Source organism: Aptenodytes patagonicus, chromosome 9, assembly GCF_965638725.1.
Source record: "Aptenodytes patagonicus chromosome 9, bAptPat1.pri.cur, whole genome shotgun sequence".
In the NCBI taxonomy this organism is placed as follows: Eukaryota; Metazoa; Chordata; class Aves; order Sphenisciformes; family Spheniscidae; genus Aptenodytes; species Aptenodytes patagonicus.
The window spans coordinates 17,275,745-17,300,477 of NC_134957.1; the positions used below are offsets into that span (position 1 = coordinate 17,275,745).

At 41.7% G+C, this 24,733-nt stretch overlaps 1 protein-coding gene and 1 long non-coding RNA gene across 2 annotated transcripts; one reads left to right on the forward strand and one right to left on the reverse strand.

The window, feature by feature from the left end:
• The first annotated feature begins 5 nt into the window (after nucleotides 1-5).
• Nucleotides 6-20,233, forward strand: COMMD5 (COMM domain containing 5). The gene is made up of 7 exons (XM_076347256.1): nucleotides 6-174; nucleotides 3,439-3,599; nucleotides 4,742-4,770; nucleotides 8,723-8,773; nucleotides 12,669-12,764; nucleotides 15,040-15,115; nucleotides 17,511-20,233. The coding sequence occupies exons 1-7, from the start codon at nucleotides 6-8 to the stop codon at nucleotides 17,610-17,612; spliced, it is 684 nt and encodes a 227-aa protein (XP_076203371.1). The 3' UTR covers nucleotides 17,613-20,233.
• Nucleotides 13,657-24,423, reverse strand: LOC143164551 (uncharacterized). The gene is made up of 3 exons (XR_012996092.1): nucleotides 24,364-24,423; nucleotides 23,350-23,457; nucleotides 13,657-13,726 (listed from the first exon to the last, which is right to left on the reverse strand). It is a non-coding gene; the product is annotated as an uncharacterized LOC143164551 (long non-coding RNA).
• Between the last annotated feature and the right edge of the window lie 310 nt (nucleotides 24,424-24,733).

Consider the following 24,733-nt stretch of genomic DNA (forward strand, 5'->3'; position numbering starts at 1 on the left):
CTGCCATGGCGGCGGCGGTGGGCGGCAAGGCCGCGGGGGCGGCCTACGGGCACGGCGAGAGCGGCGGGGGCCGCGGCGGCGGCTTCCTGGGGCCGCGGGTGCCGGCCGAGGTGGAGGCCATGGCCCGGGGCGTGCAGGACGTGGGCAAGGAGACCTTCCGGCGGCTCCTCAAAGGTAGGGCGCGAGCGTGGCCTGCCCTCGGCAGGCAGCCGGGGCTCGCCCTGCCCCGGGGCTCCCCGCCGCCCTCCGCGTGTGGTGTGGGCGCGGGAGGGGCCCTCGCTGCCCCGCCGCAGGGGGACGGGAGGGATTCCCCAGCCAGACCCGGCGGGCCCGGGCCGCGTTCCTCCAGGACGCCGTGGATCCTCTTAGGAAGGCGAGGGCAGCTGGAGGGTCTGCTCTCCTCTGCCGTGCGCGGGCAGGGCTGCGGCTCTCCTGGGACGCTTCCCATTGCTTTTCCCTGCAGGAAGCTAAAGCTGAGGGTTAAATACGACGACGGGTTTTCTTGGTCGTGTTCTAAAATTCTGTAAAATCCGTGAGAATGAGGTACGGACTTTTGCAGCTATGGATGGCCCCAAACTCACACTGCGCACTGTTAAAATCATTCCTCTCTCATCCCTCAGTCCCAGAACCAGTGGTCGAGTCGCTGTCAGATTGTGTAGGGCACGTGAAGGTCAGAGACCCCATGGATATTTTCATAACGTGCAGGAGAAAATAAAGGGAGGTGTCTTGCTGAAGTTGGGGTCTGTGATTTTTGTCTGTGAGGCTTCTCCCTGTGGTAAGGCAAGACAGGTGAGATTTTCTCAAGGCGCCTTTGACCACCAAAACCAGAGTTACTCAGTTGAGTAAATTGTTGTACGCAAAATAGTCACAGAATAATCGAAGAGAAGAGTTGATTAGCAGAGCAAAAGAACAGCTTGTTTGTGGCCAGCTGACAGGAGACCAGCTGCTGCGCAGCACGGCGTAGTGCTGCGACCCTTACACGCAAGTTCTCTCAGCTAACTTCCTTTCAGGCTTTTTCTCCCTGATTTGAGTCAATAAGGACCCAAAGCATCTGGTACCTGGTTTATCTTTAAAAGTGTTGCTGCACAGTGTCAGAAATGGAGCAGTGTGTCCAGGGTTTCCTTACAATAATTGAAAGCAATAAAGCTACGTATAGGCAGAGGCATTTGGGACAAAAGTAAATACAGATGTTGAACCATATTTGCTGTCTAGTGCAGGGGCAACAGAGACCGAAAAGATATACCAGTGCCAGGAAGCCTGACTGTCTCCTAAACCCTGTCTGGGTTTAATTTTGGGGTAAATTATCTACATTTAGGTGTGCAATAAATGCTTCCTGCTGTAGGGGGAGCAAACAGTCCTTCAAAACCATCTGAAGCCAGGTCAGGTAACCCTACCGCACTGATTCACCCAGTGCCCGTGTCCCCCGGGGCGGATGGAGACAGCCTCCAGATTATGCAGAGCTGGCAGAAATCTCCAGTCGTCTTCTGCTCTTGCTGGTCAGTGATTAACAGCTTGCAGGACAGCGGTTTTTCTTTTAAAGGTTTAGTAGTCTTTGAAGACATGATGGATTTCAGCAGAGTGTATCTGAATTGCTCTGGCACTGGCACCAGGTTAGTTTTTTGAGGCTGTTGCTGTTACTTTATTGCTAAATAATAACAAACGTAAAAAATGAGATGCTGCTTCATATGCCTGCTCAGTTCACGATGTAAAAACTGCAAATACCATTATCTCAGGGTTATCCGGCCAGTGTTACTGCAGGCTCTGCTAAACTGCAAGTCTAAGTTTGAGACCACAGGCATCTTCTGCTAGGAGCAAATGACCCAGCAGTGAGATTTTCTTGGGATGTTTTGGGTGATTCTTTTTTTTCTCCCTCAGATTGACTGTTGGAAATGCTGGTACAGCTGATATTTCTGAGTTCCCTGTGCTATACTGAGTAAAAAATCTTGTATTCTAGGGTAACGCAATTAGGTTGTAAAAGAAGACGTGGATTTTTAACCAGTTATTAGGGTTGGTCAACAGAAAGAAGACCAATACTGTCATTAAACTTGTCTAGTTAAAAAACTATAAGCAACCTGTTGTTCTTTGAAGAGACAGATCAAAGTTGTATTTAAGTAGGTAAGTAGACAGCAACCTGTTTCCTGCTCTGCGCGTGATCTAGTAGACAGGCCTCAGTGCTGATCTGTATTTGGCCTTTCCAACAAATAGACTCTTCTCAAAGCCAGTTTTGTTGTCGTAGAGCAGAGCCTTTTTCAGACAGCGTGGAAAGCTTGATACTAGGACCTCGCACATCCTAGCTACTCTTTGCGAAATCTGCCATGCAGGTAGTGCCAGACAAATTCAGTCAGCCACATGAATGATCCAGGACTTGCCACTGAATTTGGTGTGCATTTAAAAATGTGAAAAGCAAAGAGAATTTATTCAAAATTAGAAGATAGTAGCCAGTAGAACTCGCCTAATACCAAAAGGAAGGCTGGCAGTTTGATTAAAGCTCTTCTTTTTTTCTTTTTTTTTTTTTTCTCCCAACCTTAGTATTAAGCTAATCTCTTAGTGCTGGCTTTCAGTAACACCTGCTGGCCATTTGTAACTTTTCATATTTTATTCACAGCACTAAATATGGCTCATTATGACTGATCTAATGCTCCAATCCCGCAGTGGGATTGTGTCAGTAATCTTTTTTTTTATCCACAGTGGGACTTCCTGTGGCTCCAGCAGTTCATCCAGACTGATCAGTGTGCAGGACAGAGGCTGACATGACAACAGAAATTTGCATAAGCCAGTACATATATGGAAAAGGGAAGAATAACTGAATGATGAAGATTGAAATAAACCCACACCAGTTATTAGTGTATAACATTGCTACATGGGTTAACAGTAATTTCCTTTAAAGTCTGTATTATCAACAGTTGTGCAAACTACGAGACTTGAAGGTTTAGTTTTGTCTCCTTGCTCATTTAATCCTTAGTCTCTGCTGACATTGCAAGATAAATTAATTACGTGAAACGTTGGAGAACAATGTTGAATCGTTTACTCTCTCTGTCCTCTCTTATGCTGGGTATCAGAAGTGTAATTAAGCTGTAAGCAGACTTCTGATGTGAACAAGTTTGTTGATAGAAGCTCAAGCTGGATTTGAACTCATGAGCAATGAATTTTTTAATCTTTTTTGCATTATCCCACTGGAACAAATTTCAGCAGTGAAAACATCTTCAATTTTACAATGCAAAAGCTTAATCCATTGAAGTTCTCTTGGTAAAGTGTTGTGAGACTGACGTGGTGGTGGATGATCAGATGTATTTACAGAGACCTGACGTAACAGTTTCACATCAGGAAAAATGTCAGTACATTAAGTCAAGTAAAATCATAGACATGTTTATGTTAATGTTCGCGGTCTCCAGGTCTTCCTCTTTTTAAAGGGATCTTGCTTTGCTTTCTTATTCACAGTCACTGTTAATGCATTGGAAGGAAAAGACTGCAAGGAATCTGTCAGGCTGATTGCAGAAAGCACTAATCTTTCAGAAGAGCAGCTTGCTTTTCTCATTTCTGGCATGTATACCCTTCTCCGAGAAGCGTTGAGACTCCCCTTATCAACTTTCAAACAAGAAGTAAGTTCTGTGACTACTTGGAGTCCTGATAAGTTAAAAGCTGCGTCAGATGCGAGTTACCATCTAAACCCTATTTGCCAGGGTGGGGAGCTGCACATAAAAGTGTTGCTCCAAGTTAAAGCGGTTGGAAGAAACTGTTAAAAATCTAGAGCTTATTATTTTACTTGTTGGGTCGACTTACAGTGAACTTTTTGGAAGAGCATTTAAGCTTTGGGAAAGAGATTCCTGTATGTTTTTCTGCTTCAGCATCTTGTTCACTGTGCACGTTTGTTTTCACTCTTAAATTAAAACCCCAGAAGAAACTGTTGCAAAGTGTTATTTCATTGGCATCAACTCTCTCTCCTACCCTAACTGTGTGTTCACACATACTGCTCATTTGTCCACGCTTACAATTTTTCATATTTGTTTGTCTGCCTTTCTTCATACTTCTGCCATAGAGGAAGGTTGGTCTTATGGCCAGAAAAATACAGTGGAAATTGGGATAAAGTGCTATTTCTGCTGATGCTATGGATGTTCTGTGTGAATATGTATACGTCTCCCATGTTCCCAACCCCTATTGCTTCTTCATGGCTATTTTCTTTCCTTTTTCATGTTACTTTACCTTACATTTTTTCTTTTCTCATTTTATTTTTATGTGAGCGAACCACTTTTGGGCTTCCAGCACCTCTCTCTTGTTTAAGATACTGTTTTCATATTTACCCAGGCATACTGGGAAAGCTCAAATATTGCAGGATACATAGTGAAAGTATGCTTTTAGTACTCAGAGCTTATCTTTTGCCACTTCCTTTCTGTTGTCAGTGTTTAAACAAGTTACTGCAAAACATATTTGAGAATAAGGGCACATAATTACTATAGAAGAAGAATATGTTATGGATAGCTACGTAAAAGAAATGGTAGGGATGTTGTTTTCAAAAATAAAGGCTTCCAAGAGATTTACGTCTTTAAGATTAATTTCTCACAACTTGATTAAACACTTCCAAAAATAATTCTCAGTATGTAACCTGTCATTTCAAAACTACTGGCACTCGAGACTAAAACTTTTGGGGAGAGATGCCAAGCAAGTAACCACTATTAATTCACTAGGTAAGAAATGATCTTTCAAGACTACATCCTGTAAAATTTCACCTTCCTTGTCTTTCCAGGTTTTTAAGGAAGACCTAAAGGAGCTCAGGTATGCCTGTTTATGCCTGGTTTTTAATCTGTTTGTTTTTTCCTAACTTTTCTGTAACTGCTTCCCCAAATCAACTTTTTTACACCACAAAGTTAGTATAAAAATTACCTGTAAGTAACACATAATAGATCCGTTGCCAAATGTCATGTGAAGCCAGAGGAAAAAAAAAACAGGTGTTGTGTAAGACTTGACTTAGCACTGAGCATGAGCAGTAAATTTCACATGCTGGGGAGATTGGTCTAATTTAGTCTGTAATGTAGGTTATGCAAATGTGAGTGACCTTCTCTCTGCCATCCCCACCTTGCCCTGCAGTATTTTTCAACGTTTGGTAAGACAGTGGTAACATTTCAGAAGCTAAGAAACTGCCCTACTTTTTTTCTTCTTTGAAAGGCCAATGATATAACACTCAGGAAATCCTGCCACCTTTTTCAGCTGTGATCTCTCTTGCCCATTACCCAAGAAAGCACAACGTTTGTTACAGACTTAGTCAAAATCTGTGCCAGTCTGTTCAGAGTATCTCGGAATAGAAGTTCATATCCTAAAAGCTAGACCTCGGATGCTAATAATCTTTATCTGTTTTCCCTTATTTCCATATTCAGTAGCAATGAGAGAGTAACAGCAGTTGATGTTTTCATCTATAGAATAATCTCTGCACCAAGACTCAATTATTTTAAAATGCTAATTTCCCAAAATTCTTAGCATTCTGATTGCTACCTAGGAGAAATAGATATGTTTCTAATTCTTTTTTCATCCTTATTTGTCCGTTAACCTGCAAATTGGCTTTCTCCTCAGACTCTGTTCTGCAGAGTCATAAGCATAAGTCACTTTATGAGCAACTTCAGGCAAATGAAAGCTGCAGATTTAGACAGGTAATTGGGGTGTAATTGGTGAAAGGTGTAATTGAGGCCAAGGTGAAAGGTGCCTTGCTAGTTGATACAATTTTGTCAGCAGCTCAGTGCTGGAGTTTGGCCTGCCTTTTGTCTTGTGAGCTAAAATGTAAGCTGCTTCCTCTGCCACGTCATGGAGTTCACACCCAGGTTAAAGTAGGTCAGTAAGAAACTGATGAATTGCTTTTGACCCAGTGGGAGTTGGTGTTGTTTGAGGTGCACACAGAATGTGTTCAGTGTGATTAAGGAATAATGAAGAGCGCTAAAAGCTCCATGCCAAGTTCTTTGGGAGTGGGTGAATTCCTCTGTTGAGCAGTGGAGAAAGTTGGTATACAGGAGTGCCAGAAGTTACTGGCTGGGCTGGCTGTGTACACTGGCTGTATCTAGAAATACAGACTCCCGGGTCCCTGTCCTTGTCATTTGACCACACTTTAATGCCTTACACTTTCGTAGTTGGGGTTTTTTTTCTCACTTTATGGTTTATTCATGAAACTGTGAAGGCGCTTTTCAGTCTGGGTGATCTTTTTTATATCTTTTGTATCTTGATAAATCTTTTTTATCTTGTTCTGGTTAACATGACTGATATAGCAGCAATAGTTCAGGTAACTGCATTTATGTTGCTTGCAGACTCGTATGTTCTATGTGCTGCTCGTTGCTGCTATGCTCCCATGATTCTCACATTATTGGGACTCTTCCTAACTTCCATCTCTGACAGTCTTATTTCCTGTGAGTAGCTCTCTTCGCCTTGTGGGTAAACTTTTAGAAGACTAAATAGATTATTCTACTCTCAAGTTATGATACTTAGTAAATTGGTAGCACCTTTAGCATCTTCGATTCCTATGGGAAACATAGCAATTCCTATGTTTCCCAATGCACTTGGGTTTGGAGATGAAATACCTGCTTGTTTTTAAGGCACCTACTAATTACATTCAGACACTTATGCTTCTGCAGTGACTCCCGTGGGTCATCCTGTGATCATGTGCATGAAGAACACATGTAAAGGGTTGAACAGCAGTGTCTTGGCATTATTGGCACCCCGTGTTTGGGCAGGTATTTTGTGGTTTAAGGCAGAAAAATGGCTTGTTTCCCTTTTTGTGTTGTGTCTTCTTTTAAAAGGTTTGAGCTCTGAGCCAGGTTACCTTTTTTCACCTCTCCTGCATTCTATTTTGTTCAGTGAAGCTGAAGACTGGACTAATTCCACCCATATAAAGTCTTGTAATTTGCAATTTCCTGGTGATGCAGCTGGTCTTGGCTTCTAGTTTTGGTGGAGAGAGAGGCTGGGAGACATGCCCACTTCTGATTAATTAGATCAGTACTGCTGGTTTCACAGGGTTGCCATTCTATATCCCCTATTTCTTAGCCTGACTGGCTGAGCCAGTGAAAATAAATGCACTCTAAATTGTGGGTGCTATTTTTTCTCTCCCCTCTCAGGTTGTTTAATAACTTTATGCCTCAGGCCAATAACATGGGATTGAGACATCCTCACACCTTCTTCCTTGCCCTTTGAGTCCCTCAGAACGTTCCTTTGAAAACTGAGTGCCATCTGTAGCTCAGGCCTGAGCTGTGCCATGTTCTGTATCTGATCTGCTTAGTGTGTGACTGGCCTCATGTAAGCTGCTTGAGCCAGGAACAGAATTTTCATCAAATCATTAACTGCACAGCAAAAATAATGCAAGCTCAAAGGTAGCATTAATACGTCTGTTTTAGTAATGCTTGCTCTTACAGTCAAGCAAGTGTTGTGATAGGTATCATAATAATCATAATAATCATATTATTATGATACAACCCCCTATCTCCAGCTGTTCCACTACGTACAGAGGATATTCGGTCATCATCAGGATGGATTGATACACTTGCACAGAAAGTATAAGTAATGTTTGCAGAAGTACAGTCTTGTCTCTTCTGAAAGAAAGACGGACACATGCAGCTAAAAAAACACTGTCTAGTCCCTCCTCCTCACTTCCCAGATTGCCTCAGATAACTAGCTTGCTAATATGAATTCAGTTTTATCCAAGCACCATTTAAAAATGTGTTTTAAACCCAGTTCTTCCATTAAGAATTCAAGCTCTAGTAACTGCTGTTTCCCCTTCCCACTGTGTGAGTTGATGAGTTGTTTTCCTCCCATCATTAGATACTGCAAGCCCTTTAGGACAGGCAACTTCCTTGTTTGCTTTGATTTTTCTTTGATATACCGCTGTGTATCTCAAGCCACTGGTGAGTAATGTCTCTGGGCACTGATTCATGTTGAGTGCTGGATTTAACTGTGGCAGCAGCAGTAGTTACTTCTCCCACTTGTCTGACCTGCCTCTCTGTAGGAGGTTACTGTCCCTGTGGCAAAGGCAGCTGAATGGATAGTGTTTGCTCTGCAGTCTTTGCAATTCACCGCCTGATACATTGAACTGAAAATCAACAGCAGCTTGTTTGTAAGGCAACAACAGCGTCGGAGGAATGGCAAAGTAGTGGAGAGGCATAGGGTAGATGGAGTGCGAGTTAGTCTATTCCACCAGTTCTCATGGTCCCCATCAAATTTATGCTTGTCCTCCCCATGTTAAATATGCTCCATTTGTAAGTAATCTTAGCTACAAGGGCCTGTTTTTACTTTTGAGGGAGCAATCCATTCTGTCTTCTTTTCATTACACTTCAGGTGAAAGTGAAATGAAATGTGTAGGTTTGGGATTTTTGAAAGCATGCACTGCTGGCCTGCCTTCTGCACTTGTCAGAGCCATCAGTAAAACTTTGCTTGACTTTACTGAGAGAAGTTAAGCAAATACTGGGTTCTTTTGTAACTCACTGTTGCCATACTAGGTAGGACAGGAAGATGTAATACAGCTTTTAGGGTCCTTGATATAAAAACATAGGCTGTCCTTTTGAGAGCCTAGACTGAACCAATACTGAAGTGCTTACGTAAGAGCTGGTGGCAATTTTAAGCAATGGAAGATGGAAAATGTTGACACGTTTTTTGTGTTCTATAATAGATTTTTTTTTTTTTTTTTTTTTTGGTAGCTAAGGTCGTATATTTGTGGTTACAAAACACTTAACTATTTTGTACTGCTCTTCTCTTTAAGGATACCAGAAGATTTCATCATGGACTTTTCCAGTATAGTCTTTGGTAACAGGTTGGTATCTTCATGCATCATGCATTGTGCAACCAACAGGGTTGCACAGAGCTCTGCTGACAAAAATCCCAGGCCTATTGAAGGAACAGCAAAATTCTCTAAATTAATGAGACCAAGATTTGTCCCGTTATTTTGATTCAACATAACATGATGTCCATCATGCATGGCTATATATGCAGTAAGTAGCTTTCATGCCAATTTTAAATTTTTCAGTGATCATCACCCGTCAGTTTTTATAATGTTCTATAGACTCTGTAAGGTGCATCAGTACCTACAGATGAAAAACGCATTGCAGAAGTAAGCATTTTTATCATCATTATCATTGCAAGTTAGAGCAAAAGTGAAAGACTTGCTTTGCTGAGAGGCAAGCTACATATGCCTTCTACATGCTGTGGTTCGTGGAAACTCTCTCAGATAGCATTTAATCAAGTCTTAATGCACAGTTGAATTGGGAGTTCACACTGGGTGACTTGGTGACACGTATGATGCCTCTTTTGTCCGTTCTAGGGATTCCTTTTTTCTATATGGTTCTCTGCTCAACCGTATTTAGCTTATTCTACATCTAGAAATTGCATGAACTTTTTGCATGTGCAAAACTTTCCTCCTTGAAACTTGAGGTCACTCAGCGCATAGCATCACTAACCCAACGCTGCTCCAGATGTTCACATGGAATCCTGATAACCATAGTTGTGGTATTTCAGTTACCCTCACAAGGGTCTGAATGCTGCTACCAAAGTTAAAAATATTTTTCATTTCCTTGGTTAAGATCTTGGCTTAAAGCTAAAGGTTCTTGGAGTAAAAATAAATTCAGCTTTCTCATCTTTTCTTTGCTCTTCTGTTTGAATTATAGGTGTTAAGAATGCAAAATTCATGGTTGCAAAGTGGAAATATTGTTTGCAGTGGAGAAAGAAGATAAATTTAGATGTCATTTGAAGCATGCACGATTGTCTGTTTTTTACTGTGAAATCACGATGCTGGAAAATTTAGCTTTTTCTCATTTCAAAAGCTGTGATTATCCAGTGTAATCTTGCTCTGTGTTTTGAGACCAGAGAAGAGCACCTCAGATTTGATTTCTAGACAGATCTGCTTTTACAATCTTAAATGTAACACTGAATCATACATATGCTTATTGAGTTGTAAATATATATGATTGTGATAGTAAGAGAAGTATTAGCACCTGACCAAAAATTCAGTGTGAGCTAGATAACCCAGCAAAACCCATTTTTAATACTTTTCCTGACATCTTATCCTATTTTTGCAATTTTGTTCACTAAACAACAGCTCTGAAGTACTGGAAATTTGACATTTGTATTTCTGTGTCCCCACAGTTCCATCAAGCTATATAGACTGCAAGGAAACTTGCCACATTGACACCATCAAATAACTGCATGAAATTAAAATATTTTTAAGGGAAAGGATAACCCTGACTTCCCCCTCTCTGAATGTTCATAATAAATGTATTGCTTTTTTTTTTTAAATAGTGTAGCTTTAGTTTCTACCAGGAGGGTGCGTTCTGTGTGCCATTTGTCAGCATTTCACACATACCAGTTTATTCATTCTCCCTGTTCAGTGGCCTGCTAGGCATGTCTTGTTATGCGCACAGGGAACCATGCAGAATTTGTCTTTAGTTTTGATATTGTTAGGTCAGCTGCTGCTCTAAATTCTCTAATCTTTCATTTTTGAGTGCTCTTCTGTTGCATCCTTTGGCAGATGATGTTCTTGTCACCAGGTGTATCATCCTTTCCACATATAATTTGGACGGTCTCTAGCTGATCCATGGTGCTTTACTTGTTCTAACTTCTGCCTTCTGCACTATGTGCTGACCGTATATTGCAGCTGTTGGCACAGAGTGTTTATAACATGTAATTATAGTCTATAGGTTTTGGATATAAGATCCATTGAGTCTTTTCTGCTCCATTTTGCCATTCCTCTTAGAAATCAATGGCTTGATTAACAGCCTGTATAATTTCTGTATGTATGTTGGCCACTATGCACATTCTGTCATCCTTACAGGATTCTTGCAGTTCCAGCTGCGATCTTCTGCAAGCTGGGAAGGTGCTGACAGAAGCTTAAACTAAGCTGTAAAAGCCGCGACTCTTTCTGAGGGAATGGTACTGAAGTGCAGTCCTGACCAGAACTAAAGCTTTGTGGTTTGGCCACAGAAATGCCATAGCTCAACAATATTCAGAAGCTTCACCTCTGTTTCGGCATTGCTGACCTTTCCCACCACCACTAACTGGAACATCTTCCTGTTTTCTCTACTCTTTCTTCCCCCAAAATGCTGGTGCTGCACTGAATGGACTATCTTCCATTGATGGGATTTAGCATGTCTTAAGGAAGCGGCAGCAGTGTGGCTATTTTTAGGCATTCTCCAAATTAAGCAATACTCTGGCAGCAGCTCACCACTGAGGGAAAGGCCTGTTCTTACTGTTTAATCCTGCTATAATGGCCATTCTAGACTCCAGCTCCTCATGGTTGCACCCAGCTGTGGTGACCTACTTCCTATCCAGTAGCTGACAGTGAGTAAGAACCAGCTGATCTACTTTTTCTGCTCGTTCCTTTACCGTACTATTAGGAACGTGTCACTTCTGACAGCACCCAATCCCCCCAAAAAAGGATAAATTCTTTCTTATATTGCCTTTGCTAAATGCAAGAGTATTGGAGGATCTCAGCCTGTCAGTCCTGTGTCCCTTATCAAATCATTAATCTTTCTGGGCAGTTTCTAAAGGCACCAGCTAACTTGCACACAAGAATCTGAGTAGGGATGGTAGACTATCATTCCTACAGTCCTTGATTTGTTCAGAGAGGATTCCTTTCTGATGTAAAGTCTGTATCCATGTCTAGCACCATGGATAAAGGAGGTAACGTTTCTTCTCCTGCCCTTAGCGGGAATACTGGAGTAGTTTTGAAATGTACTGTAAATAACTTCCAGAGACATTGGATGCTTAGCAAAAAAAAAAAAAATCCAGACTAGCTCTCGAATGGACCAGCTGAGTGACCCCATTCTGAAGATATTTCTGTGTATATATCTAAAAATGGGTAGTTGTTATGTCTTTGTATCAGATTTGGCCTGTTTACTTACCCAGAGCTTAAGATGCTGTTAAAATTTTAAAGATTGTCAACCATTTGAAGTTTAATTGCTGTCAACTGTATTTCCTCGCAGAAATAAACTGAGGCTTGATCAGCCTGATTCTTCCTGCGGTATGAGTAATAAATGAAGTCCTTGGCTTCTTAGACTTTAGACTAGACAAAAGTCTTGAAGGCTGTGCTGGGGTTGGCAGGGAACATTATGTAAGGAACTTAGAGATTGTAAATTATGTTGGATTAGCAAGAACCACTGTGTGATTTTTTTGTTTTTTAAAGTATGCTTCAAAGTACACTCTACTATTATTATATTTTAAAACATTGCTGCTCGCTAATACTAGATGCTTTCTGCTGAAGGAGCACAGTGACCTTATTCCGACTTTTTTGCTCAAGTCATCTGTCTCGTTCCTGCTTGCTTGTTCCTGTTGGATCTGCATGAAGGTAAAGATATACTTGCAGATCCCTTTCTATGCCTCACAGTTGCATATAATTGAAATAATAGATATGCCAGCCACCACAACGACTCTTACTAAACTTCATAGTGACATCGGTTTACTGGAATTACAGAGAGTCACTTGGTCTCTTTTTTTTAACATGGACCATAGTTAAGCATAGGAAAAGTGGGTAATCTGAGCACAGCTGTCTTAAACACACAAAACCTCCACTCATTCAGACCTCTCTAAATGAGGCTAGATGTAGGAGAGAAACAAGTTCCGGACAGGTTTTTTCTGAGGAATTTTATTTTCTCTTTAGATTGTTGTTTCTTTTATGAATTTGCATTTCAGTCTCCCATTTCTGATTTATTCTGTAGGCGTCCTGCTTCCGAAGGCACAGCTCTGATACAAGGAAGTAGGCTGCCAAGTGTCCAGGACTTCAGGTGGAGAGTGGACGTAGCTATATCCACAAGGTATAAAAAAGAATCCTGCATGACCCTAGAAATTATTTTGCCCAAGGTTAAACTGACTTCTTGTGCTGCCTAAAAATGTTAACGGTGTTAAAATGTCTCTTGCTGTTAGGGATTGGCATGTAGCATTAAATGGTAAGATACAGAGGGGATTTTCTGAACAGTACAGAAGTCAGTTTATATACAGGTTACTGCTGTTAATATGGGCCTGCCAACAGGCTGCTGCCTTCATCTTCTACTAATGATACTTTTCAGGGTCTTTATTTGTTCGATCTCTAAAACCTCTGTGCTAGAAACATTTCACTCAAAGTTTGAGTCTCTCTTTCAATATTTTGAAACTTGATGGAGCTGATACAACTCCACGGGTCCTCAGAGATGATGGAATAAATTAGATGGATTGAGTCTCGTGCAGCCAACCAAGCTCTCGGTTTCACTGGAGCAGGGGAGGAAAATCATCTATTCAAATTCTCAAGTAGACTATCACTTGTATGTTGCACATGTTAAATAAAATTACTTTCCATCAGCTGTACAGTCTGCTGTAGATTCTACAAAGAGAGGCTTCAGAACTGCACCTTTACACTGCCATAGTTATGCAAGTGGTCATTGATCCACCTCCTAGTTTCTTTCACAAAACAGGAGTAAAGGCCTTTGTGATCATCCTGTCTGTGCCTGCAGCGAATAGCTTCTTGCCATCTGCCACAGCAGAAGCAGCTGGGGGATGGATCTTTGGCTAGAGCCAGAAGGAAACAGAAACCTGTTGCCTCTGCTGTTCCTGGTCTTTGTCTACTTCTAACCAAGACTGACCAGGGTGAAAGAAATTGGAAGATGATCCAGTATTTGTCAGTAGCGTAAATTGTTAGCATGAGTGACTTCATATTGCATTCATGAATACCTGCGTCTGAGGGAGAGTGCAGTCTCTTTGCTGCCATAGTTGAGAGGCCTGTGGGTAATCAGGGACAGTCTTCCTGAAAGCAAGAAAAAAGATTCCTAAGTGAAAATTGTAATGGCCACAAGTTCAGGTGACTCTCAGATGAGCAGTGCTCTAAGCACCACACAGGTTTCACTATGCGGAAAAAATCTGTACCTATAAGAGAGCAAAATATACAGATAAACATCCTCAGGCACAATGCTTGCAAGCTGCAGGCAAATCCTATGATTTGTTTTCCAAACAACACAGGAGCAATACAGATCATAGAATCATTTAGGTTGGAAAAGACCTTTAAGATCATCGAGTCCAACCATAAACCTAGCACTACCAAGTCCACCACTAAACCATGTCCCTAAGCCCCATGTCTACACGTCTTTTAAATACCTCCAGGGATGGTGACTCAACCACTTCCCTGCGCAGCCTGTTCTAATGCTTGACAACCCTTTCGGTGAAGAAATTTTTCCTAATATCCAATCTAAACCTGCCGTGGTGCAACCTGAGGCCATTTCCTCTCATCCTATCACTTGTTACTTGGGAGAAGAGACCGACACCCACCGTGCTACAACCTCGTTCCAGGTAGTTGTAAAGAGCAATAAGGTCTCCCCTCAGCCTCCTTTTCTCCAGGCTGAACAACCCCAGTTCCCCCAGCCGCTCCTCATAAGACTTGTGCTCTAGACCCTTCACCAGCTTCATTGCCCTTTTATCCTTTTCTGTTTTCCTTCCTATTATTTTCCTTTCCAGTCAACCTCCCCCCTGGGATTTCTTGTTTATCATCCAGCAACAGCCTCTGCGAAGAGGTATGGCTTCTGGCTGTAACGCCTGTCAGTACCTGAGCAGGCTTTGGCAACATCAGTTGATGGAAGCTGCACAAGAATGACTCATTTCCCCTCTTTGGGTCATCAAATAAAATAACAACCCACAAATTTAGGATGAAGACTGGAAGAGCTTGATTCCCCAAATGAGATGGCAGTTGAAAGTATGAAGAGATGGAAAGGATTAATGCAACAGGGTAAACTGCATAAGAAAACTGTGCGTTATTACTAGCAGTACTTGGTCAGCTCTTATCCCTATCATAGTTCCACTAAACTGATTATTATGTAAAATGAAAATGCTCCTAAACTTGCAGTTACTAAACTATAAAAAAAATTTTTAGTCTCAGTACTGAGGTAAATTGGACAGGACTCCTATGTTCATGAGTTGCCAGCCAGCCAGGTACAGGACTCTAGGATCGAAATTACTCGTGTTCTATGTAAAGCCTACATGAACATCTTAAATTGTTGATGTACAATGCTGTACTCATCACACTGCTGATGTCTATTGCTGTAATACTAATAATGTAAATAATTTCAGTTCACTGGCCCGTGCACTTCAACCATCCATTCTAATGATGATGAAGCTTTCAGATGGGACAGCTCATCGCTTTGAAGTAAGTCAGATTGCCATAATAAATAAAAAAGAAACTACTTGAAGTTCTTTTTAAAAAGTTGAATTACTATTTAAAATATTAAAGCTTCTGTAAACAATGCATTATCATTGGTTGGTTTGCTTTGGAATCCTTCATGTTCAGTGTAGCCGCATACAATATATAACAAAATGCCAACCAAAATCATACCTTGTTCCTACACACATTTTGCTGAAACCTCATTTGTTAGAAGAATATTAATTACTGAAAAGCACTGTTGCATAATATCTGGTTTGATTAAAAATTATGGTTTTGTTATCAACTGTAACCTTCAGACCTGATGGTGGCTCTTGAGGGCAGAAAAATTACTGGGGTAGTTTATATAATGGATGATACACTTCTAAACTTCCTACGTTTGGTGGAGAATGGTAACATTCTCTTCTGTGGCAGAGGTAGTTTTATTCTTTTTCTTCAGTACAGTTCTTGCTGCTAGAAAGAAAGTAAAAAAAACTCTCTGCTTTTTACATCAGAATTAGTCAGTGGCAATATTTACGACACTGTACGTAAAGGCTTGCCAGAAGATGGCATAAACTCTTCCATATTTTTAACCTTTGAAAAGGAATGCTATTTGCTCTATAAATAACATGGTGGTGCATACAGGAATTCAGTGCACAGCAGGCATTGTTACATTTGAACTCTGTAAAGATTTTGGCTTCAGTTCATGTGTTAGTAGTAGTCTGGAGGAAGCACCAAAGCACTGTGGGTTCAAAGAGGTGGACTGCTGTTACAGTGCTTCACAAGAAGGCAGCTATTGAGGAAGGCACAAATTCTGTGCTACATTGCGAAGTGTTGAGGGTGTCACTTCACGGGAGATCAAATTCACCCCTCTGTGGACAGCCCAGCTCAGAGCATCCCGTACGCTTTGTTTGAGGTCTTCCATGGAACTTAAATGATGCCATGGACTTCAGGTTAACCCTTTACAACAGGGTAAGTTTTACTTGTGAGAATAAAAACTAGTATATATTCTTTACTGTTTAGATTTGAGGCTTTATTTCCTGGTATATAATGTCAAGTCTTGGTCTTGGTGGCATTGTTCCTGGTTGGTTTGGTTTGGTTTGGTTTGGCTGTAAACACGATTTCTGTATCTGATGAGTGGTCTTCCCGCAGTTAGTAGCTCTTTGGGGATAAACCTGTGTTTTGGTTCAAGGTGCCATATGCAAGCAAATACAGTCCTCAGCTCTTCAGTTTCCTTTCATTCGGACATGTTCAGAATGTCCTGCTAACGAACAGGGCTTATGTAAGATGGTAAGTCCAGGAGATTAAAACTGTTCATAACAGAATTGAGTGTGTATGCCACAGGGAGAAGTTACACTCTTTGGTGTCTTGGGTTTGGTTTGGTTTGGTTTGGTTTTTTAATCGCAGTGTGACTTCTGACAATGAAGATTTTTTAAAAAGCAATGGGAATTGCAGCATTTCGAGTCTTGTGTATATGTCAAAAGTGAAAAGGACATGCTGCCTTTTTATGCATTTCTGATGCATATGGAAAATGCAAATCAGATGTTGGATTCCTCTCACATAATTGATATCTGTGCTACAGTAGGCAGAAGGATGACAAGGGACTCTGTCAAAAGAACTGCATGTCTTCAATGTAGTCAAAGAAGTAGAGTGAATTACGCAGTGCTCTGCAGAGCAGCCTGGGACTAGATAGACGGCTGTTGGTACTCACGTGAGCACATGCGTTTGTGCATGGCACTAATGTTAATCTGTGTCACCCAGTCTGTGCCTGTGCGCGGACGTGGTTCTCTGTCTTAACAGATAATAGGTTTCCATCCATTTGGCTTCTCAGGCTTGAAATGGTAAAGGAAAGTCCATTAGTATCCTGCACAGTTGAAAATGTTTTGTATATTTAATCAAAATCTTTTGCTTTCCATGTATAGACAGTGCCCAGTCCTCTTTGCTCTTGAGGTTGCTGCCAAGTCTCTTGCTTTGAGGCTCAATTCCTTTCTCCTGCAAGCTTGGACAAGCAGAATATCTGCAATTTGTTGCTTGAGAATTCTGTAGGCTCCGTGACCTTCCAGGTGCCTTTATCTTTCCTTCCAGTCCGTGACTCTCTTACTTCACCACAGCAGCCATCAGTTTACATTCTGGAGTACTTCCTTTCTCACATCAGGCAGTATAGAAAATGTACTATGTAGCTGTTATTTCTGTTTTTTTCCAGTCTCCTCCTCTTTTTCACCCAGATGATTTAGTTGAATTAACTGAATTTTATTAACCTCAAATCCTTTGTCTTAAGTCCAAAAAAAAAAAGGATTTTAAGAGAGATTGGGCTGACACTGTGGAATGTTCCCTGTCCATAGGCATGCCCTAGTCAAAGTTCCTAAGATGTTTCATGTTTTCTAACCTGAATATTCTGTTTCAGGTGCCAGTTGCAAAGTTTCAAGAACTGAGATACAATGTTGCCCTTATACTGAAGGAAATGAATGATTTGGAGAAAAGGAGCGTACTGAAGATCCAGGACTGAACACTTAAATTGGGAGTTTATAGACCAGATCTGAAACCCTCAGCGTGTTTTGTGAATGGCAAAGCAGGGGACCATCACCACTTTGCCTGTCTGAATTGCAATGTCGCGTTTATGATGTCTGCTGTAAATATTTTTTCGATTCAAGTGTTAAAAGCACAAGCTCTTTTCCTAAGACTTAGGAAAACCAAAAAATATATCTATGAAAAAGTATAAAGCTGTTTGTGAGCATTTTTGCATGATTCATCAAAACATTTTTTAAATAACTGTCTTAATAGATGTAAGAGTCATTTATTTCTGATTATGATTCATCACTCTAATTATTTTTGAAAGCCTGCCACCGGAAGCCCCATCAATGTGTATCATAAGAAAGCTCTGCAATATCTCAAATAAAAAATAAAATAAAAAAAACACTTCTGCACTCTAGTATGACAAAAGTGAACTTGAGTTTTGCATAAGTAAAATTGCTGTCTGGCTTCTCACTAAGTGACGAGGTATAGCTACAGATATTTAAAGGCTAATTTTGAAGAAAATTGGAAGTCTGTGGATCAAGAAAGAAGTATCGACTGAGCTTCCAGAACTAATTCCATGGAATTGCAGAAGTGGAAAGGTGCAATCTAAGTCTTTGTCTGGTTGATCAGAATGGGCTAAATAGCACTAATCTCACAGATTTCTAACTGGAAACGCCTGCCTCTTGTTTCATGCATTTCCTTTATGCTTGATGTGAACAGAATCATCTGACTTATTACTGGGCAGAAACCTCTAGCACTGCGATGACAGCGAACAGCCGTAAGGTTACAAGGCCGTAACCTTGTAGATCACTACAGCTATATACTCATTAATAGTGCAAGTCAGACCCCAGGATGAAGAGGCTGCATACAGCCTCTGGGTTGAAAGTCACAGGTATGAGGATATTCAAGCCCCCAGGTCAAGAAAACAGTTAAGCATAGGCTGAAGTTCCCTGAATTGGTCGGGCAGTTGGACTAGATGATCGTTGTAGGTCCCTTCCAACTGAATTATTCTATTCTATTCGAAGTTACTCCTTTGCCCCATGAGTAAACCTTGGAAGAACTCCCTTAACTTGAAGCATATGCTTTAAGTCTCATTTAAACGCTGTGGGACCACTAGTATGGCCCTCAGAGTTTTGCCAAGAAGGGATGCGTTCCTCAATCATTGCCTGAACGAGTTTTCCCCCAGCAGCAAAGATACAGAGGCTGTGAGCAACGGCCCAAAGACAGCACAGGCGTGGGCCCTAGAACTGTAGGATTTATCCGGCTGTCAAAGGTAGCTTAGAAAGTACATGCCACTACCATTGTTAAGCATTGGCTTATTCTAGCTGCTTTCAGGGTTTCTACCTCAGTAGTACCACCCATGCTTCTCTCATTTTTTGTGATTGTAGAACTTGCCTTTATCTTCCTCACTCCCCGCAGAAAACTGCTGAAATTAAAATTGTGGATTCAGGAGGCCTTTTACACTCCCACAGATGTTTGTGTAGGAAAGGATGACTTGGCTCTTGGATTTTAAGAATCACAACAGGCATAAAAAGACTTCATTGTCATACTTTTTAAGAGGAGACTTCTTTGACAGCAGTCCATACCAATCTAAAGACAGCTAAATAGCTGTGGTCCAGAAACCTTTTAAAACCTGTGCAAGAATGTGTCCTGTAGTTTCAAATAAACCTATCAGCTGTGATTTCAAACTGTTCAGAGGCTGCATGTTCTATTTGCTTTGTAGGCTGCTCATCAATAACTTCCAGGTTTGATCCATACTGCATCTTAACTACTGTGTTCGGGTCACACCAAAGCATATAAAGAGGAATTACCTCCTGTAATGTCAGATGGACTGTAGATTGCATTAATGTGATGTTTTCTTTTTGGTTTTACTTTGTGAAGCTTATTCATCTTCTTTCTGGAATTACATTATCACAAGCTGTGAAGCAAAACATACATTCTTATGTTCCTTGTTATAACCTTTCCCTTCTGAATGTTTAGGTTTACGTGGTTTCAAACTGGAAAGGTGTCTCAACTGAGACCGTAAGTGAAGTCTTTTCAGACAAACGGAACACTGCGTGAGTGTAAAATGACCTATTGCTCAAGACATTTGCAAAGTGTTTTTTTACTGGTCAGAGTAGAAGAATCCATAAATACCTTTACTTTCTAGACAGAATATATTCATTCAGTTGTTCTCCTGGAACAGCAGTTGCCCATGTTCTCCAGAAATGGAAAGGCTTCCTGACTCTTTTCCTCATGTTCTCTGCGAGGGGTGATGGACCTCTTAGTTTGTCTTGCCACACATTAAGCAGGAGTTTACTGTAATTGGAGGTTTACTATGCACACTGAGGGGTACTTAAACACTTGGGATTTTCATTCCTCTGTACTTAAAAGAAGAGTTAATTTGGGCTTTCCTTCTGACAGATTAGCTTTCCAGTACAACAGCAGTTGTCACCAAAATGGCTAGTGGGAGTGGCTAGTGGATAGTTCCTCAGTTTTGATAAAATACAAGCCTTCAAATGATTGTTAGGTTTCTCAGAACTTCATGATGAATTATGTGTTAAATATTTGTTCAACACTGAAATAACGTCTTACTTCACAATTAAAATACTCCGGAATTTGAATTCCACTGAATTTCTGACTGTAGCCCTTTCATTCCAATACAGAACAAAAGTAACCTTCTAAGAATCTGGGTATGTCTGAACAGAAATTATTTCACTCAGCTCACCTTAGGTTTGGTTACGCTTCAAGGACACACTGTGAAACCCCCTTTCTGTATCACGCGGTGAAAGATACAACTTGAATGGGATGCTCACTTTGTCGGTGCCGAGGTCTTGTCAAGCTGATCACTTGTCATCAATTAGGAAGGTAGGAGGTTTGTGTGGGAAGGGCACTGGTTTTCTTCTTATTACACGCTGTTCACGGACCAATAGTTAACAAGGACCTTTCACAGGTTCTATTGGTAGTTTTCCCTGAAAAACAAACCCCAGTGATCCAGTTGCTTTCTCTATTTGATGGTGCCATGCATTTATTTAAACTGGATAATGCATTTGTGAATGTCTTAATTCTAGCGATTTTCTAACCATGGCATATGAACACAAATTTCTCCATTACACCTTTTCTTTTATTTCCTTTATAGTATATGGAACGTTATGCCTTTTCTTTCAAGATTAATGTGTCAAAACATATTTAAAATAGAACTTGAACTTGTTTTTCACTGTAAATCATGCGTGTATAATAGCAGAGATGCCCAGTGCATGCAGGAGTAGTCACAGTAGGCAGAATGCAAAAGGAGAATTAAAGCTAGTTGCCAGAAGTCATTCACAGATTCAGTGGCAAAATCAGACAGAAGAACTCGCATGTCTTCACCTCCTGTTCTCTAACCGTCAGTTCGCGCAGCTTCCTGATGTAATGGTCAGACCTCCCTCTTTCTTTTTGTTTTTTTTTTAATTGGCTCAACTCCATGGGCCACCAGTCCAAATCTGTTCTTGCCGGTGGACTATCACAGTCTGCACAGAGCACTTGAAAATAAAAAGCCATCTGTGGCTGTATTTGTTACGTGACTTTTCACATCCCTACTTCCAGTAGCGAAGGAGCTTTGTCAGCATGACTAGTAGGTCGGAACTTCACACTTGGGTTAGTTGTGTTTGAGAGGGGAAAGAAACAAGTTTGTTGTTTGTTTTTGTGGTCTCAAAGTGTGATGCAGATTATAGCTCCAGAAGAAGGCTGAAGAATGTAGTCATGCTCTCATACTGCCTGTTATGCCAGCCATTAACTGCTGGAAGATCAGTATTGTGCTCGTTGCCATTAAAAGGAAGAAATTAAACGTCCCTTTGTAGAAAAATCATACAAGGGAGGTCTGCTTTTGTGGAGTGAGTCACCTCCTAGCTTTAACTTCTTCTGTTTAAGTGAAGGATAAATCCGTTCTCGATCTCATGAACAATGCAGGTGGGTAGGGGGTTGCTTTTTTTTTTTTGCTTTTTCTTTTTTTGCTTTCTAATCAAGTACACCTCATGACCCACTGCTGCTCCAAATCCATGAATATATGTATGAATGTATGAAAACTCCATGCTTTCAAGATGTGTTATATAAAAACACCCCAGCATATCTAGATTGGGTACGTACATTCAATTTACAAAGCTGTTTTTGCTAAAACAGTCTTTGCAGAGCCGGGCCTGATGTCAGAGTCAAATATTTTGTAGTTGTTTTACTCCTAGCGAACAGTAAATTAGTATCTTGGCTTCAAAATATTTTGCGGTTAGTGACTGTACGGCTCACTCTGTACCTGTCACACCCCACAAAGTACTAACATTTACCAAACACCACACATACCAGGAACTAGCAGAGGCAGAGCCAGCTGGTTTCTCCCCTAAGAAGTCACAGAGCTGTTGCCCATAGGCCGTCCTTGATAAGATCTTAACTGTTTTCTACCTTTGGATAAAGGTCTGTGTTCTGAACCCTCCCAACCATACAGCGTCTACCATGGGAGTAGTTCATAAGCACAGCTGCCCTTTTCTCTTGAAATGTTTCAGCCACATCCCTGCTGGTGTAAGAGAATTCCCAGAAGTACATTTCACAGTGCTTTTTTGAGACTCATTTCAGTCCCGAGCGATCAGACTGTCAGCTAGCCCTGCGGATGCTTTCATACATTGTAAATAGAAACTGTGGAAGTTCCTTTCAGAGCTGATTCAAAGGCTGGTTGCATTTTCTATGATAATCTATTTTCAATTCCCTATCTTGAATTCATGTGCTGCTAGAAACCCTCCCTTTATACCATGACTTATCTCTTTAAGTGTCTGCTATGTAACTATGTAAATACTGGTGGCGTATCCCTGATAGAGAGATTGTCATTGCATTGCTGCTGGTAACCAGTGGTTATGTCACTTTCCCTCGCTTGAATAGGCTTTGACTCATAGTGGTTTTCAGGACAATGGTTATAAAATAACACACTGAGGGGCTGCCGAGACTATCGTTTTGCAATAGAGACAACTGTCGACCCCAAGGCTACAAGAAAGCATTTTTCTCTTTTTTTTTCTTTTTTTTTTTCTTTTTTCTTTTTTTTAAGGGTTTTATTCTTTCATAGTATGAGGTTTTATTGCATGGAAGTTTGGAAAACAAGAAGTCTATGTTAGCAAACTTGAGCCTGGCGGGAAAACCCCACACTTGTGAGCACAAACGCTAATTCTTTCTAACTGTTCTGAAGCATTGCTTAACTGAAATTTTAAGTGCTTCCGTTGTCCTACCTTTCCTTGAATTGTTTGATGGCAGGCTGTGCTATACTTTGGATTATTGTCTGACTTAAGTGATGGCAGAAAGAATTACTGAAACCAGCGGTTATTCAATTAACCTTTTTCTTTTTCTAATTAAAGGACTTACCTGGGAACAACGGTTAGATGTTGAACTTTTCTTTTTTTTTTTTTAAAGATTCAAGAGCCCTAGAGACGGGGGCCAAATTTTTGGCAGGTGCAAAATGTCTTAGCATCATAGGAATCAAAGACAACTGAAGGGTCTGATGGCTGGCTTCTGTTTCCAGGTATATATCTGACTTTCTGTATAAGCTTAAGGATTGCCTACACATGGACACATAACCATCACAAAATTAGCCTTTATTGTTAATTTAAAGTGTATATTATTAAGAGTTAAGATCCAGAATTTAAGTGGCTTTAAATTAGTTTTTCACTTTAAATCTAAGTTCACCTGAACTTTCTCAAGAATCCTCTCCAAACAAGGTCTTACAGAAGTCACGTTACCTCTCCGTTCTTCCATTGTTTGTCCTGTCCGCTCAAACCCCATAGGCAGGGCTTGTCCCTTAATACCTGCTTAGCTTACACAGCCTAAGCTGGGGAGTCCGGACACTTCTGTAAGTAAGAAATGAGAAATTAATTCCTTCAACCCCTCTCTTGAGCTTTGTGAGGAGGCCAATAGCCTCAGAAATTTCAAATTCTGCAGCGGATTTTAAGACAGCGTGAAAAGCGCCCTATATTTTTAGCGTATTTGCAAATGTATGTATATATATCACGAACATTTCTAGAAACTGCGAACAAAAAAGTCGAACAACTTCTTGTGAAACAACTGCTTCTATTCTGTGGTAGCACAGGTCATTTTCTCCCTAGGCTACATTTAGCACAAACAGTTAGGCAACTAGCGCCATCCTTTCATATAATGAAAATTGGTGGGAATGTGCAGATTGAAGTGGTCAACACAGCTGGTCTTAAATAAACAAACATCATAAGGCACGTGCTTTTTTACTGAGAACCTGGCATGGACAGGTATATCTATGCAATATGCCACACTGCACGACCAAATAAACACGACATTTTCCTTCTAATGTTCTGCTTACTTGTCCTGAAAGCATGGTTACCCGACATTAAAATAGCTTCACTACTACACAGATTCGCTTAAAGAGAGTGATCAACTGTGTAACTCCAGCCTTTAAAATCCCAGTTCTAGCAGGAAATGGGATTCTTGTTTTTCAAAATCGCTTTGAACCGCTATTTCTTCTGCATTACCGCAGGTACCAAAACACCAAACCCAGGAGCGGATTCAGTTTCTCACCGTGGCGTCACCGCAGACCAGCGGGTCAAACGTAACTTTTAAGCGCGGTGTGAGCGGGCCGCCTGGCGGGACACGGTTCCCAGCCGGGTGCCTGCCTTTGAGGCACGGCTCCGCCAAACCCAACAGCGCCCGGGGAGAAGCACAGCCCGGGCCGGGCTGTCGGGGAGGAGGGCGAGTGCCGGCTGATTTCGGCCGTGCGTGAGACCTACCGCAGCGGACAGCAGCAGCGGGCGGTGCCGGGGAGGAGCTGCTTCCGCGCCCGGCGGGACTCTCGCACCGGGCGGCCTGCCCGCTGCTGACAAGGCGCCCGCCGCTGACAGGCCACCCCCTCCCCTCCCCTCCCCGGGCCGGGCCCCGACAGCTCGCCGCGGCCCCTCCACGGGGGAAGCGCCGGCTTCCCCCCGCCCTTGCGGGACCTCAAGCTGGGGGTCCGGGCGGCGGCTGCCCGCGCCGAGGCGGCGGGCGGGCCCCCCCGCCGGGCCGGGCCCGGGCCGGGCCGGGGGCCGTTGTCGGCGCGTTACAAAACCGCCTGGTTTTGTAACAACCTGCGGCGCTGCCCAATGAGCGCCGCCGCCCGGC